General features: G+C 42.0%; 1 protein-coding gene across 4 annotated transcripts in view; it reads left to right on the forward strand.

Moving 5' to 3' along the window:
- Window positions 1-1,465: 1,465 nt before the first annotated feature.
- NSUN7 (NOP2/Sun RNA methyltransferase family member 7) overlaps window positions 1,466-17,128 on the forward strand; it is a 55,992-nt gene continuing 40,329 nt past the window's right edge. The window contains exons 1-4 of one of the 4 annotated variants that reach the window (XM_002814695.6): window positions 1,466-1,935; window positions 2,255-2,643; window positions 12,186-12,244; window positions 12,906-13,036. In XM_002814695.6, the coding sequence (XP_002814741.3) occupies window positions 2,346-2,643; window positions 12,186-12,244; window positions 12,906-13,036 (488 nt within the window). In that variant the 5' untranslated portion in view covers window positions 1,466-1,935; window positions 2,255-2,345. The remainder of the gene's footprint in view (window positions 1,936-2,254; window positions 2,644-12,185; window positions 12,245-12,905; window positions 13,037-17,128) is intronic. The other 3 variants (XM_003776448.5, XM_063723379.1, XM_054553844.2) reach the window with 3 other exon arrangements.

Genomic DNA, 17,128 nt, shown 5'->3' on the forward strand with positions numbered 1-17,128 from the left:
CGGCCACAGCCTCCTGAGTAGCTGGGACTACAGGCCCCCGCCACCACACACGGCTAATTTTTTTGTATTTTTAGTAGAGACGGGGTTTCACCGTGTTAGCCAGGATGGTCTCGATCTCCTGACCTCGTGATCCGCCCGCCTTGACCTCCCAAAGTGCTGGGATTACAGGCGTGAGCCACCGCGCCCGGTCAGGTGTCTGATCATTTCTATACATTCATTATTTTACTTGTAGGGCTGAACACAATGCCAGGGACACAGCAAGAATTTAATATATACTTGTTAAACGAACGAGTTTTTATGTATACATTTTATGCATACATAAAATGTTATGGAATGTTTAACGTATTCTGGGGATAATGAAAGTGGGTGGATTTCTGAGAGAAGGGGTCAGGGTTAGAGTTCTGTACTGCTAATTTTTCCCCATTATCCATTCTCTCCTTCTTCTACAGTAATAGTTCCCTTATTTTTAGCTGGACACATTTACCAGCCTCTTGGTTGCTGGGTATACGACTGAGTTCTGACCAATAAAATGTGAGCCAAAGTGATATGTGCACCTTTCAGGTCATTGAAAAATATGGGCTGCCCTCTCTTTCCCCTTTATCCTACTAACCACTGGCTGGAAATGGACATGGCCTTAGCCTAAGGAGGGAAGGGCAAATCCCTAAGGAGGAAAGGCGGAGGTGGAATTAGGACCAGTTGTCTTTCAACTATACCAGAGTTTTTCAAACTGTGGTCTTTGGGCTGATTGCATCAGAATCGCCAGTTACCTGATAAAAAATGCAAATTACTGTGTCTTAGCGACTCAAATCTCTGGGATGGGTTCCAAGGATTTTTTTTTTAGCTGGAGGCAGTAGTTCACGCCTGAAATCCCAGCACTTTGGGAGGCCGAGGCGGGAGGACTGCTTGAGCCCAGGAATTCGAGACCACCCTGGGCAACATAATGGGAACCCCGTCTCTGTTATTAAAAAAAATTATTACAGACGGCGCAGTGGCTCACGCATGTAATCCCAGCACTTTGGGAGGCCAAGGCGGGCAGATCACTTGATGTCAGGAGTTCGAGACCAACCTGACCAACATGGCGAAACCCTGTCTCTACTAAAAATACAAAAATTAGCCGGGTGCGGTGGCGGGCGCCTGTAGTACCAGCTACTCGGGAGGCTGAGGCATGAGAATCACTTGAACCCGGGAGGAGGAGGCTGCAGTGAACCGAGATTGCGCCACTGCACTCCAGCATGGGCGACAGAGCGAGACCATGTCTCAAAAAAAAATTATTACTATATTTAAAAAATGTTTTAAAGAATGTGTAGTTTTAACAGGGACTTCAGGGACTTGTGAGTTAAAACCACGGAACTACGTCAGACTACCTCAAAAATATCCCCAAGGGCACGCACTCAGGCCCGGTGAGGTCCAGGAACTGTGCAAGAGGCCTCTGGCTCGGAGGGGCTGAAACAGGTGTCCCCGCGCGCTGGGGGAAGAGCGACTATCCCGGCAACAGGCAGCACCCGCCAAATCCCGCGGGAACGGCCCGCGCGCCACGCCCCCTGCCCCACCTCCGCTCGCGGTTGCCATGAAGACCGGGTCCGGGACAGGTCGACTGCCAGAGACTCGGGAGGCTGAGCTTTCCTCGGCCTGAGCCAGCCAGACCCCGAGCCCCGCGCTCACTCCTCTCCGCCGCCACGTCCGCGAAGGCCTCACGCGCGAGGCCAGGCAAGGCCCCGAGGCGCCCACCACTTCACGACACCGGAGCGAACCGGGCGCCAGAGGCCGCGACCCCCCTGCCCCGAATCCGGCCGGTGGGAGTGGCTGCATTTGAACCAAACGGCCTACGCGGGCAGCAGCTGTCCCCCCGCAGCCCCGGGGGCTCCCAAGGGCCTGTGACCGACGCCGGCCTCCGCGTCTTCGTCCCCGAAGCCCCCGGAACCATCCGCCCTCGGGGTAAGGGAGGAGTCGGGGGAGCCGGTGACTGGGCTGTGGGGACGCGGACGGGGCTCCGGGGGGCAGCTCTGCCCCAGACTGGCTTGAGGGAAGCCGCCGGTCTCCTTGGGGCGCTTCTCCCGCCGCCGCTGCACCCCTCCTCGCTTTTTTTTTTTGAGCGTGTGGAAGTTCCGTGCGCGGCTTGTCCGGCTCGAAGTCTGGGACACTCAGATGGGCCAGGAAATGCCCCCTCTTAGTCTTTAAGGGCACAACGAAGGGGGCCACCCACAGGGGTGCTGCAGAAAGAGTGATTTACTGCGATCACTTTCTCTCTTCACAGAGACCATGCTGCAGATGCGAGGAAAGCCGTTTCCTGGAACATCGGAATTCTAACCCCAGGGTGAAGGACTCACGACAGGCGAGGGGCAGACATGCTGAACTCCACGGGCGAACTGGAGTTTTCGAACGAAGAAGATCCCGAGATCATCTCTCAACTAACTTCCCTGCCTCTGTCCAGTGGGAAAAGCTCAGCTGGTGTACCCGAAAAAACGGGCTATCCGGACTCCGTTTATGTCATGGCAGCCAACATTTTTCAGGGTATTCAAATCGAAAAGTCGGCACAGAAAGTCTTAATCAAGTATGGGAATGAACCCCTGCGGTCCTTGTCCGAGTCTGAGGATCAGTCCTTTCAGCGTTTGTCTTATGAGCTGGCTTTCAGTGCCCTGAAATGTGAGTTGTGCCAGTCTGGAAGATCAACACTAAAAGAAAATAATAGCGAGAGAATTTGGGGAATGCAGCCCTCCTCCTCGCTGCCCCTCATTCACACCAGGTTTTGGTTTTAGGCATGTGCATATCTTTGGTTAATTGCAAGTGTCAAGGAATTAGGGTTCCCATGAAACTAGCTCTTCCAGCCCAGGACTGCAGATTTCCCCGTGCACTGTGTTTGTCGTTAGATCGGTGTAGTGCGCGGTCATTACATTGAACAAGGAAACAATTTATTCCAATGATCATTTCCCTCTCCCTGTATTTTTTTTTCCCTCCGTAGAGTTGGGGGTCTCGCTTTATTGTCCGGGCTGGTCTCAAACTCTGGACCTCAAGGAATCCTCCCGCTTCAGCTTCCCAAAGTGCTGGGATTACAGGCAATGAGCCACCACGCCTGGCCTCCCTGTGTATTTCTTTCTATTCCCTGTGTTTACCTTTTTTGGTATTTTGGTTTATGAGCTTTCACAAATATAAAACCAGTAAGGGAGGGTGGGGAGAGGAACAGAGACGGAATAAAAAGAAAAGGTGCAAAATTTAAAAAATGAATATCAAAATTACACCAACCCCAATTAAGACTATCCCATTCATAGCCACTAGCTTTAATGGGAGGAGCCAAACTTTAGTAGAACTTCCCTTTCTAATTTGCCTTCAGGGTTTGAGACTCAAGGATGGTTAGTTATCAATCTGAGGCCAGGGGTGGTTGCTCAGGCCTGTAATCCCAGCACTTTTCCAGGCCAAGGTGGGAGGACTGATTGAGCTCAGGCGTTAAAGACCAGCCTGGGCATATAGTGAGATCTCCTCTCTACAAAAAAATTTAAAAATTAGCCCAGTATGGTGGCACATGTCTGTAGTCCCAGATACTTGGGAGGTTGAGGTGGGAGGATCGCTTGAGCCTGGGAGGCAGAGGTTGCAGTGAGCCAAGATGGTGTCATTGCACTCTAACCTGGTGACAGAGCAAGACCCTGTGGAATTGACACTAGGAAATGACCAAATATTGCCACTACAAGGAGAGCAGTCAAAAGGCTTGAAGTTGTTTGTTTTCGTACTAGCTGTGACTAAAAACTTTATGTTGGTTTGTAAACTGATTGAATGTAGTTCCAAAAAGAAGTTCCAGAAATGTTTAGAATATTAGCAGCATGGCCAAAATGATGAGCAGAAGCCTTCCTAAAGAGACACCTCAAAAAGGGCAACACTCTTTTGCATGATTTTCTTAGTACTTAATGAGCCTTGTACATTCTTGCTCGTAGGAGGCAGTTAATTACTCAGTTCAGCCAGGCGCGGTGGCTTACACTTGTAACCCAGTACTTTTGGAGGTGGAGGTGGGAGGATTGCTTGACTTCAGGAGTTCAAGAAAAACCTGGACAATATAGCGAGACCCCATCTCTATTTTTAGTTTTATTTTCTATTTTTTTGAGATGGAGTCTCACTCTGTCGCCCAGGCTGAAGTGCAGTGGCACAATCTTGACTCACTGCAACCTCTGCCTCTCAGGTTCACGCCATTCTCCTGCCTCAGCCTCCCGAGTAGCTGGGACTACAGGCGCCTGCCACCATCCCTGGCTAATTTTTTGTATTTTTAGTAGAGATGGGGTTTCACGGTGTTAGCCAGGATGGTCTCCATCTCCTGACTTTGTGATCCACCCGCCTCAGCCTCCCAAAGTGCTGGGATTACAGGTATGAGCCACTGCACCTGGCCCCCCATCTCTGTTTTTTAAAATAAAAAAAAAAAATGCTCAGTTGAATTAAAATGTGTTTCACTGATTATTTAGACAGGAATATATATTTTTGGTTGTCTGCAGAGATACTGTAGCTTAACTCTGAAGCCAGCAATTTGTCATGGAGAAAAATTTGTATGATGTGAAACAACTTCTCTTTATTTTTTGTTTTTTTGTTTTCTCCTCACTAATTTTTCTTTTCCTTTTAAGTCTGTCTTAACCATTCTTCCTCCTCCAGTTTAATCTCTGAGATTTTATTTCATCCCTCTTCTTCCCCTCTCCCCTAACCAAAGTGTTGCATTTCATGCAATGAATCAAATGAACATTTTTACACTTTTTTTTCTCGCAACAATGAAATGCAGACTGGGCAGCTGTGTTGATTAATTGGCATTTAATGTTAATGCTAGAATTCTATTCTAGGCAATTTGTTCTCCTAATAGAATATTGAGTATTACCTTTAGTACTCAATAAGAAAAGCCTGAATTATAATTCTATATAAAATTAATGCATTAACTAAATGATTGTATTATAATGATATGTGTGATAGATTATTGTTTTTGTCCTCTCCATCCTATTTTCTATTTGATGAAAGATCTTGTAATTATTTTATCTTTCTTTTTTTTTTTTTTGAGACGGAGTCTCGCTCTGTCACCCAGGCTGGAGTGCAATGGCACAATCTAGGCTCACTGAAACCTCCACCACCCAGGTTCAAGCACTTCTCTGCAATCTAGGCTCACTGCAACCTCTGCCACCCAGGTTCAAACACTTCTCTGCCTCAGTCTCCCAAGTAGCTCCCAAGTGGCACCTGCCACCATGCCTGGCTAATTTTTTATTTTTAGTAGAGATGGGGCTTCACCATCTTGCCCAGGCTGGTCTTAAACTCCTGACCTCGTGATCCACCTGCCTTGGCCTCCCAAAGTGCTGTGATCTTTCTTAATGACACAGAAAATCCCATTCAAATAAATTGTCATAAACCTTTACATAACTTCTTTTCTTGAAACGTTCATTTTTATAAGTTCAAATTATAAGGTAAGATGGTATTGTTTACTTGTTAAATATATTTTTTTCTTATAATAATACGTTGATATGGTTTGGCTGTGTCCCCACCCAAATCTCTTCTTGAATTCCCATGTATTGTGGGAGGGACCTGGCGGGAGGTAATGGAATCATGGGGACAGATCTTTCTTGTACTTGTTCTCATAATAGTTAATAAGTGTCATGAGATCTGATGGTTCTATAAGGGGGAGTTTCCCTGCACAAGCTCTCTTCCCTTGTCTGCTGCCATGTGAGATGTGCCTTTCACCTTCTGCCATGATTGTGAGGCCTCCCCAGCCATATGGAACTGTAAGTCCATTAAACCTCTGTCTTTTGTAAATTCCCCAGTCTTGGGTATATCTTTATCAGCAGCATAAAAACGGACTAATACAACAGTCTTGCTTTAAATTATCAGTAATTCTTGAATGTGCAAATAGAATAAAATCAGAATTTTATGTAGTGGGTTTTCCAAGATAATTAGGAGCCTGCTATTTTCCTTTTTTTTTTTTTTTTTTTTTTTTTGGAGACAGAGTCTTGCTCTGTTGCCCAGGCTGGAGTGCAGTCAATCATGCAATCTCGGTTCACTACAACCTCTGCCTCCCGGGTTCAAGCGATTCTCTGCCTCGGCCTCCCAAGTAGCCGGGATTACAGGCGCCTGCCACCATGCCCAGCTAATTTTTGTATTTTTAGTAGAGATGGGGGTTTCACCATGTTGGCCAGGTTGGTCTTGAACTCCTAACCTCAGGTAATCTGCCCACGTTGGCCTCCCAAATTGCTGGGATTACAGGTGTGAGCCACTGCAACAAGCCATCTGCTATCTTACTTTTAAAATATTGGAGGCTCTTATGCATTTCACTTTTATCTTCTGTATTATCAGTGTTCTGTCAATACTTTCACATGTGATATTTTGTAAACTTACATCTGGCTTATATAGTATAAGTTCAAGGAATAACGATTCAGAAAAGAAAACTCAGAATTTCTTCCCTAAGATTTTATAGGAGCTGTAAAACTGCAGAGGTTATTGTGAAAATTAAAGAGAGCTTGAGTAATGGTCCCTCGTTTGTGAATTTGTGAACAGGTAATTAAATCACATTACCATAATATTTAAGGAAGTAGGAGAAGAAAAACAATAACAAAATCTCTTAATTATACAAACGTTAACTGTATTCCTTTGGTTGTGTCTTATGCTTTTCAGTTTTATTGTTTGTTCCTTTATTGATGTCCTTCATTGTATATAAGGTCTTTCAAGACAGTAAGTATATTTATCTGATTAACCTTTTAAAGATTTAAAGGGCTCCGTAAAATGTTTTTTGAAATGAAGAGTGCCATTATTTCTGCTTTACTAAATAACCCCAAGGTCAATTTTCTGCTAACGAAGGTAGAATTACTAATGAAAAGTTGCCTATTCCTATTGAGAGTTTTGTCAAAGCAGTAGAGTACCAGTAGCCAATTAATTAATTAATTTATTGACGGAGTCTTGCTCTGTCGCCCAGACTGGAGTGCAGTGGCGCGATCTCGGCTCACTGCAACCTCTTTCTCCCAGGTTCAAGTGATTCTCCTGCCTCAGCCTCCCTAGTAGCTGGGACTACAGGCACGTGCCATCACGCCCGGCTAATTTTTTGTATTTTTAGTAGAGACGGGGTTTCACCATGTTAGCCAGGATGGCCTCGATCTCCTGACCTTGTGGTCCGCCTGCCTTGGCCTCCCAAAATGCTGGGATTATAGGCGTGAGCCACCGTGCCTGGCCTAAAAATTTTTTTTAAAATAAAAACCTGGCAATTTTTTTTTTTAAAGAAATGAACAAACAACAAATAAAAAAAAAAATTGGAGAAAGAGATATCCCTGAAATTGCTGATCTTTTTCCTGGCTTCTTTCTCCACCTTCTCTAGGTTTATATTTTTGTTGTTGAACTTCGAATCCCAGGAACTGATTGTAGCATTAACCTGGTGATTTCAGAATCATATAATCTGTCAGTGAGAAACAGTAAATGCTTAACATATGGTTTGGTTATAGCTTTTGGGAATTAGTAACTGTAGTCAAGGGTTCCTAAGACCACCTCTAGATTCAATAATTTGCTACAAGGACTGACAGAACTCAGCAAAGCTGTTATACTCATGGTTATAGTTTATTACCGTGAAAGGACAGATTAAAATCAGCAACAAGTAAAGGTACATAGGGCAGAGTCCAGGAGAGACTAGACGCAAGCTTCCTATTTTCCTTTCCCAGGGTGGTCTATGGAGAGTGCTTAATTCTCCCACCAATGATAAATGACAACATGAATGAAGCATTGTCAACTAGGGAAGCTCATCTGAGCCTTGCTGTTTATTTAGCATTTTTATTGGGGGGTCAGTTTCGTAGACAAGGTGCAGTCATGTGGCTGACCTTAGTTATTCAGTCTCTAGCTTCTTCAGAGACCAAGCTGATACTGTGTGGTCTAGGACCCCAGGAAAAAAAAAAAAGTACCTTTATCAGACAAGATATTCCAAGAACTTAGAGGTTATCTCCTAGGAACCAGTCAAAGGCCAACCGTTTCTTTAGAATATCCAGAGTTTGGCCACCCAGGCCTGCTGAGCAGGAAGAGGGAGAGTGATGCTCCAGTTCCTTCTTCCAATTTCACCTGTCTGATAAACCCAATTTTTCTTTCATGGGGAGTAGTAAGAAAGGGTAGAGAGAGAGTTAAGGTGTTTCTCTAGGGTAAGGCCTTCCACATGGAAACATATAAAATGGTGGTTAAGAGATCCCTGAAGCAGACTGAAGAGAAGCTTTAATTAGTGGGGAGAGGGAGAGATAACTGGAGTTATTGGGCTGAATTCTATAATAGGCACGCTTTGCAACTTTCAAGTAAGTCCTGATAACCTAAATTAGGCATTATCAGTGTGGTGTATTTGATTACTCTGGTTTGTCATAAGAATAATAAGAGGAAGGCAGAATAATGTTGTGAAGTGCATGTACTTTGGTGCCAGACTGCCTGGGTTTGACTCCTTGATCTGCTACTTGGTATGTGACTGTGAACACATTACTTAACTGTGCTGTGCCCCATTTCCTATGAAATAAAACAACCTAATTCATATGGTTGTTGTGGAGATTAAATGAATTAATATATGAAATGCACTTAGAACATTGTCAAGCACATAGAAAACATTATATACACAGTTCCCAATTTATGATGGGGGTCCTTATACTTTTTCCCCTTTACCATGATGTAAAAGCTATACACATTCAGTAGAAACCATACTTTGAGTACCCATACAACCATTCTGTGTTTTACTTTCAGTATTTAATAAGTTACATAAAAACAAACAAAAAAGGGCTGGGCGTGGTGCCTCACGCATGTAATCCCAGCACTTTGGGAGGCCGAGGTGGGTGGATCACAAGGTCAGGAGTTTGAGACCAGCCTGGCTAATATGCTGAAACCCTGTCTCTACTAAAAATACAAAAATTAGCTGGGCATGGTGGTGGGCGCCTGTAGTTCCAGCTACTCGGGAGGCTGAGGCAGGAGAATCGCTTGAACCTGGGAGGCAGAGGTTGCAGTGAGCCGAGATTGCACCACTGCACTCCACCCTGGGCGACAGAGCGAGATTCCATCTCAATAAATAAATAAACAAACAAATAAATAAGTTACATGAGATGGTCAGCACTTTATTATAAAATAGGCTTCGTGTTGGATAATTTTGCCCAACTACAGGCCTATGTAAGTGTTCCAAATGTGTTTAAGATAGCCTAAGCTAAGCTATGATGTTTAGTAGGATAGATATATTACATGCATTTTTGATATACAATATTTTTAACTTATGATGGGTTTATCAGGATATAACCCCATTGTAAGGCAAGGAGCATCTGTATAAAGTATACAGTTATTCATGTTGATATTACTATGTGAGAAGGTAACATTGTGTGTATATATATACACATTATATACGTATATCTATATATACTATATATATATACGTGTATATATATACTATATATATACGTATATATATAGTATATATATACTATATACGTATATATATACTATATATATACTATATACGTATATATACACTATATATATATACACTATATACGTATATATATATATATATACACACACACACACACAAAAGTAATGCATTCTGCACAATATCAAAGGCATCCTAAGGGTGATATTGGTTTTGACAAGCGCCCTAGGGGGAAAAAATGCAATTATTGGAAAAAGGATGTTCTGTTCTCTTTTCGTTCATCCTGCCTCTCCTATTCCTGTTTTGTTTTTTTTTTTTTTTCTGAGATGGAGTTTCGCTCTTGTTGCCCAAGCCGGAGTGCAATGTCACGATCTCGGCTCACTGCAACCTCTGCCTCCCGGGTTCAAGAGATTCTCTTGCCTCAGCCTCCCAAGTAGGTGGGATTAGAGGTGCGCCACCACGCCTAGATAATTTTTTGTATTTTTAGTAGAAACTGGGTTTCACCATGTTAGCCAGGCTGGCCTTGAACTCCTGACCTCAGGTGATCCACCTGTCTTGGCCTCCCAAAGTGCTAGGATTACAGGCGTGAGTCACCACACCCGGCCAGCTTCTTCTATTTCTTAGGAGTCCAGCATCTCCATTACTCAAAGAGGTCTGCCAAGTTAGAAGTCCTTCTTCCTAATACTGTACTTGTTGTGAAAAAAAAGTACAAAAAGTATGAAGTAGATAGGAATTGGTTAAAAAGTACTAAGGATGTGAAACTGTAAACCTCATTTCCTTGTAAGGATAATTACCTTGTGAAGTACAAGTACATAATTGTGGCTAGAATGTGGATAATGAGTCCCAGAGGATTTCTATGGGAAAACTGGAGTCTGTGCTCCCAAATTAGTCACTTCTTTTTAGTTTTCCTATCTCCCAAATGAAAAATGAAATTTAGGCCAGGCATGGTGGCTCACGCCTGTAACCCCAACACTTGGGAAGCCAAAGTGGGCAGATCACTTGAGGCCAGGAGTTTGAGACCAACTTAGCCAACATGGCAAAAACCCATCTCTACAAAAAATACAAAGATAATATTTTAAAAAACAAAAAATAAAAATAAAAACAATAAAAAAGTAAAAAATACAAAAATTACCAGGTGTGGTGCCACACACCTGTAGTCCCAGCAACTTGGGAGACTGAGGCAGGAGGGTTGCTTGAGCCCAGGAGGTGGAGGTTGCAGTAAGCTGTGACAGCACCATTGCCCTCCAGCCTTGGTGACAGAGCAAGACTCTGTCTCAAAAAAAAAGAAAATTCATGAATTCAAATTCAAGGTATAAATTCAATTTATACCTTGGTTATAGTAGGCTTTCCATAAATATTGAATAAATTGAAGCTAGGCAGGCCTACCTTTCTGTTCAACTGATTAAAGCATTTGTCATACGCCGGGCACGGTGGCTCACGCCTCTAATCCCAGCACTTTGGGAGGCCGAGGTGGGCAGATCACCTGAGGTCAGGAGTTCAAGACCAGCCTGGTCAACATGGTGAAACCCCATCTCTACTGAAAATACAAAAATTAGTTGTGATGCTGTGATGCACACCTGTAATCCCAGCTGCTTGGTAGGCTGAGACGGGAGAATCGTTTGAACCTGGGAGGTGGAGGTTGCAGTGAACCGAGATTGCGCCACTGCACTCCAGCCGGTGTGATAGAGCAAGACTCTGTCTCATAAATAAATAAATAAATAAATAAAATAAAGCATTTGTTATATGATGTATATATAGTTGAAGTAGTTGTACCAAAAAGAACACTTGTGTTCCCTGTGGAAGTTTTTAAATATGTCCACTTGTTTCTACTTAACCACCTTTGCAGTTATCATAACCTCTGCCTGGAATGCTGTCGCTTCCTAGATATGCACATGGCTAACTCCTTGTCATTTGGGTCTTAGATTAAATGTCATCACATCAATGTCTTCACTATTGAGTTTTACTAAATAGTTAAGAAATAATACCAATCTAACACAAACTCTGAGAGAATAGAGGAAGAGAGAACAGTTTCCACTCATCGGCTGCAAAACTCTGATACCAACGCTGACAAGGATATAAGAAAAGAAAATTATACATCAACATCCCTCATGAACATGAACATACAACAAAAATTCTAAATAAAACATTAGCAGCCGGGTATGGTGGCTCATGCTTGTAATCCCAGCACTTTGGGAGGCCTAGGCGGGCAGATCACCTAAGGTCAGGAATTCGAGACCAGCCTGGCCAACAGGGTGAAACCCCATTTCTACAAAAAATAAAAAAAATTAGCCAGGTGTGGTGGTGCCTACCTGTAGTCCCAGCTACTCTGGAGGCTGAGGCAGAATTGCTTGAACCTGGGAGGCAGACGTTGCAGTGAGCTGAGATCGCACCATTGTACTCCAGCCTAGATGACAGAGCAAGACTGTCTCAAAAACAAAACCAAAAAAATTAGCAAATCAAATCCAGCAATACATAAAAAGAATAAGAAAACTATTGCTCACCATTATTAATTAGATCCGCTTTAATGTTTGTCAAAGGCCATACATTAAAGATTGGAATCCTTTTATTACTGCTTTGACTATTCAGATAATGCTTCTTTGACTATGATTCCATGCGGACCCTAGGTCATAAGGGTCCAGCATTCATAAAGATTATAAATATTTCATCATGTCATTGTAATTTAAGTCATTATCCAGAATTGAGGTATATTTTAGATATGAAAGTAAATGTATTTTATGGCATTAATACAGTGTATTTTGATTCCAGAGTTTTCATTTTCCACTTTGTATTTTCGGTGACAGGCCTTTCCCTTGTTTTGCAGATCAAGATATTTTGGAAACTATATTGATAGACAGCTGTATCTTCCCAAGTACCACAATAGTAAGTAGATAAGTTTTAGAATTACGTTGTTTCATGATTTTTTTTTAAAAAGAAAGTGTTTAAAAGCCTTTAGATTTAAATAGTTTGAGGCCGGGCGCGGTGGCTCACACCTGTAATCCCAGCACTTTGGGAGGCCGAGGCGGGCGGATCATCTGAGGTCGGGAATTCGAGACCAGCCTGACCAACATGGAGAAACCCCGTCTCTACTAAAAATACAAAATTAGCCAGGTGTGGTGGCACATGCCTGTAATCCCAGCTACTTGGGAGGCTGAGGCAGGAGAATTGCTTGAAAACCCAGGAGGCAGAGGTTGCAGTGAGCCAAGATTGCGCCATTGCACTCCAGCCTAGACAAGAAGAGTGAAACTCCGTCTAAAAAAAAAAAAAAAAAAGATTTAAATAGTTTGCTGAATATTGAAACCTCTTAAATATAGATTCCTTTCAACTTCTAATATCATTCATTTTGGTGAACATACCAAAAACTGTCTCTTTTGAAAGGGTTTTTTTTTCTGGATTTTTTTCTGTTTTGAAGACCTTCCAAATCCAATCAGACTGTGTAAAAATAGTCATATTCCTGCTCTGTTATGAAAAATAATGGAATGGAAAATATTGCTGGTTAGATATTGTTTGTATACTTTTCTTTATATATGTTTTCCCTTGATAGCCAGATCATTTAAGCAGTCTTATTATTGTGATGCTATATGATTTCCAAGATAGAAAATTTCAAACTCGCGTCCTTTCTGATAATGAAGAGCCCATATCAGAAGTTCAAGAAGTAGAGAACCTTCTTAACAGGTAATCGTAAAAGTAAAAAGAATGTTTTATATGAAACCTACATTGGTATTTTTATTGGTAAAATTACATACAGTATAATGTGTAGATAACAGTTAAATTTTATAGAGAAAAATATAAAAATTCATAAAATTTTTGAATTTCTTTACAAACAGTCTTGAACAGGTTAAGAATTTTGTTTGAAATCAATTTGTTTTTCAAAGCTTGAATTACAAGATCCGGTGTGTAAGCATGTGAGAAATCATTAAAAATTCCCAATAATTTTTAGCACATAAGTTAAACTGTATTTGAAACAGCTACTAATTGCTTAGTTCACTTTATTTATAGCTTTGTAAAACAAAGAAAACCTCTAGCATGAATCAAATGAGAAAATTCCAACAGTAGACAAGAATCAACTATTTTCCCAAAGTAAAGAAAAAAAATTCTACTTAAGAACAAACTAACATGTTAAATTTGTTTTCTTTTTATCCTAAATATCAGTAGAAGTCTACCATGAGAATAAGAAGTTTCTACCTCAAAGGGTAGATGGGACAATGGATTAAATTAATGCATGTAAAATGCTCAGTTAGAACTAGACATGAAGTAAATTGGTCAGTAAATGTTAAGTGTTACTGTTTGCATGGTTTGAATGTGTCCCCCAGAATTCATGTATTGGAAACTTAATCCTCAGTATGACAATGTTGGGAGTTGGGGCCTAATGAGAAGTGTTTAGTCGTGAAGATTTCACCCTCATGAATAGATTAATGCTATTATAAAAAGGGCTTGTGAGGTGGGTTTGCTCTCTTGTGCTTTTGCCCTTCTGTGTTCCACCATTTGATGATGCAGCAAGAAGCCCCTCACCAAATGCCAGCACCTTGATTTTGGACTGCTCAGCCTCCAGAACTGTGAGAAAATAAACTTCTGTTCTTTATAAATTAGCTGGTCTCAGGTATTTTGTTATAGAAGTGCAAAATGAACTAAGACACTGTTGATTACAGCTTTTAGTTCTATGTTGTTGAACTTTAATAGAAAGTACAATGTAGCAACAACAACAATCTTGTAGGAAGATTTTGGCTTAGTGAATAATCTGATTGTCACTGTCAACAATTGTCAGTATGATGTCTGATTTTATAGGAAATTTAAGCAGTTTTATTTAAATTATTGAAGGCTGAGACCAGAAGACTCAGGTAATAGTAATGATAATAATAGCTTACATTTATTGAGCACTTAATATGTGTCAGCCACTGTTCCAAGAAGCTCTTTACATAACAACTCTATGGATTGGTTACTGTTACCAACCTGTAATTTTACACATGGGAAAAATGAGGAGCAGACAAGTTAAAGCAGGGGTCCCCAACCCCGGGGCTGCAGACCAGTACCTGTCTGTGGCCTGTTAGGAACTGGGCAGCACAGCACGAGGTGAGCAGCAGGTGAATGAGAATGACCACCTGAGCTCTACCTTCTGTCAGATTAGCAGCAGCATTAGATCCTCATAGGAGTGTGAACCTGATTGTGAACCGCACATGTGAGGGATCTAGGTTGCATGCTCCTTGTGAGAATCTCAGAATTCATCTAATTAGATGATCCTTATGAGATCATCTATTGCTTGATGATCTGAGGTGGAACAGTTTCATCCTGAAACCATTCCCTCCACCTTCCCACAGTTCATGGAAAAATTGTCCTCCACGAAACTGGTTCCTGGTACCAAAAAGGTTCGAGACTGCTGAGTTAAAGGGACTGTTTAATGCCGCAGAACTGGAAAAGGGAGTGGCCAGAATTCACACTCAGGAGCGACTCCAGAGTCCAAACTTCAACCATTTATATGCTAGCATTCCTTCCACTTAGCATAGTGAGGCTTGGTTGAGGTACTCTGGAGGTTTAGAACATAGTCATATCTCATGTCAGTGTCATAGCCATGAGAAATCACGGGATGGAGAAGAGCAAAAGCAATCAGATGTATGTACTCTCTGTGTTAAATAAGTAAGGATCTTGCACCTGTTTACTTTGGGTCTGGGGGAAACCGCCTTATTGCTAGTACCAGTATTATGCAGCCTGACTCCCAGGATGGGCATTCAGAGGAAACTTGGTAGAGCAATATGCTATGGGACAGGCTCTGAGTTTCAGTTTCCCTGTGCTTCTCCTAGTTTCTGTTTGACATAGTCAGGATTTAGGGGACTTTCATGTCTGAACTTAGTCTCAGAGGGGCCGATGAGAGCTGGGGTTATGCTGAGTCAACCAAGAAACCCACAGGGCTCTAACCAAGTAAGAAAGATTACACTGTGGTTTCATCAGAAGTAGACTTTAGCTGAGGATGCTGGTGAGGAAAGTAGGAGTAGGACAAGCAAAGGGCCTGGTTTAAGAGGTCAGAGGAACCAGAAGATATTAATGTCTAAGGATTCCTGATTCCCCAGATTTTCCCCATTCCCATAATTCACATCATGCTACTACCTGCCTTAACACATATTCTGGTTACATTGTTGTCAGTGCAATTGTTTTTTCTCATACCCAAACCAATAGAATTTTATGCATTGCAAATCTTATTGCTAGGAATTAATTTAGGAATCTTATTCCTAATCAGTCACATTGTACTCAATTCACGTTATACTCAATTCATAATATACTATAGGAGAAATGCCTATGTTTAGTGATTGAATTGTGGAGAAGAATAGTAGCGCATTGTTGAGAAAATACATGTACAAAGATGCCACAGTATTTTACTCAAGAGTCTTCTTAGCTTTCAAGTAATTGAAGCCATCTTCAGTTAGCTTGAGCAAAAATGGAAAATAAAGATACTGGGATATCTCATACAACTCAAGGACTCAGGAAGAGAATGAAATCAGGAACTGGAAAGATGTTAGGAATTTAATTTGCTTCATCTCTTTATCTTTTTATCTCTGCTTCTCTCGTAGTATCTGCTTCATTTTTTTCCTCTGCACATCTGCCTACTGTGCTTTTCTGGTCTGCATGGAGAAGGCCCTACTGTTGTACCCCAGTACCCAAGCTTATCTTACAGTTGTATGCTAGTTTCTTCACTGAGACTAACTTATTATCTTACCTCCCATTTCTAAATTCCTGTGAGAGGAAATTAGATTGCCTCAGTGCAGGTCAGGTGCAATCTCTTGGGCCAATTCCCTGTAGCCAATGAAGTGGTATTCTAAACCACAGAAAGACAGCTGGAAGCCAACTCTGTCTTCTAGGGCTTGAGACTGTAGTTCCCAGGGAAGTTCAGTCACTGTAAGCTCAAAGTATACCTTAGCATATATCTACTTAGAGGATAAAGACTAATCTTTTTTTTTTTTGAGATGGACTCTTGCTCTGTCGCCCAGGCTAGAGTGCAATGGCGCAATCTCGGCTCACTGCAACCTCCACCTCCCGGGCTCAAGCAGTTCTCCTGCCTCAGCCTCCTGAGTAGCTGGGATTACAGGCGCACGCCATCATGCCTGTGTTTTTGTAGAGATGGGGTTTCAGCATGTTGGCCAGGCTGGTCTTGAACTCCTTACCCCAGGTGATCCTCTCGCCTTGGCCTCCTAGAGTGCTGGGATTACAAGTGTGAGCTGCCATGCCTGGCCAGATAAAGACTAACTATAAGAAGTTATAGAAGAAGAAGTAATTAGCAAGAAGCTGAATGAGAATGATTTCCTCCTCATAAAAGTGGTTTGACCTTTGTTGTTGTTCCTCCTGGGAATCCTTGCGTTTTTTCACTCTTATACCCCTATGTACCAACATGTATCTTTTTCTTCACTTATTCATGGGTTTAGACTTGTAATCCAAGATGATACCTTTTATCATTATTATTTTATCATTTTTTTTTACATATGAAAGGTCTCTAAGAACCCATTCTTTGTATAAAATGCAACTGTCTTTTTAATACTGTGTGACTAGGTTAAAAAAAGAGATACCACAACCCCTTGTTTCTCACTCCCCATGCCTTTCCACCAGCCCAATAATCTATTTCTGTTAAATTATTTGTTGGACTGTTGTGAGGCAGCAATTGGAAAATAAGCAGTGAAAAACTAGAGAAAAGAGGGGAAAGACAGTCAGTTCTCCTTCCAAACCACCCCAAAACCTTTTATCCTGATGTCTTCCACGTCACAGCTAAGGCATCACCATCTACCT

This window comes from Pongo abelii, chromosome 3, assembly GCF_028885655.2.
Source record: "Pongo abelii isolate AG06213 chromosome 3, NHGRI_mPonAbe1-v2.0_pri, whole genome shotgun sequence".
NCBI lineage: Eukaryota > Metazoa > Chordata > Mammalia > Primates > Hominidae > Pongo > Pongo abelii.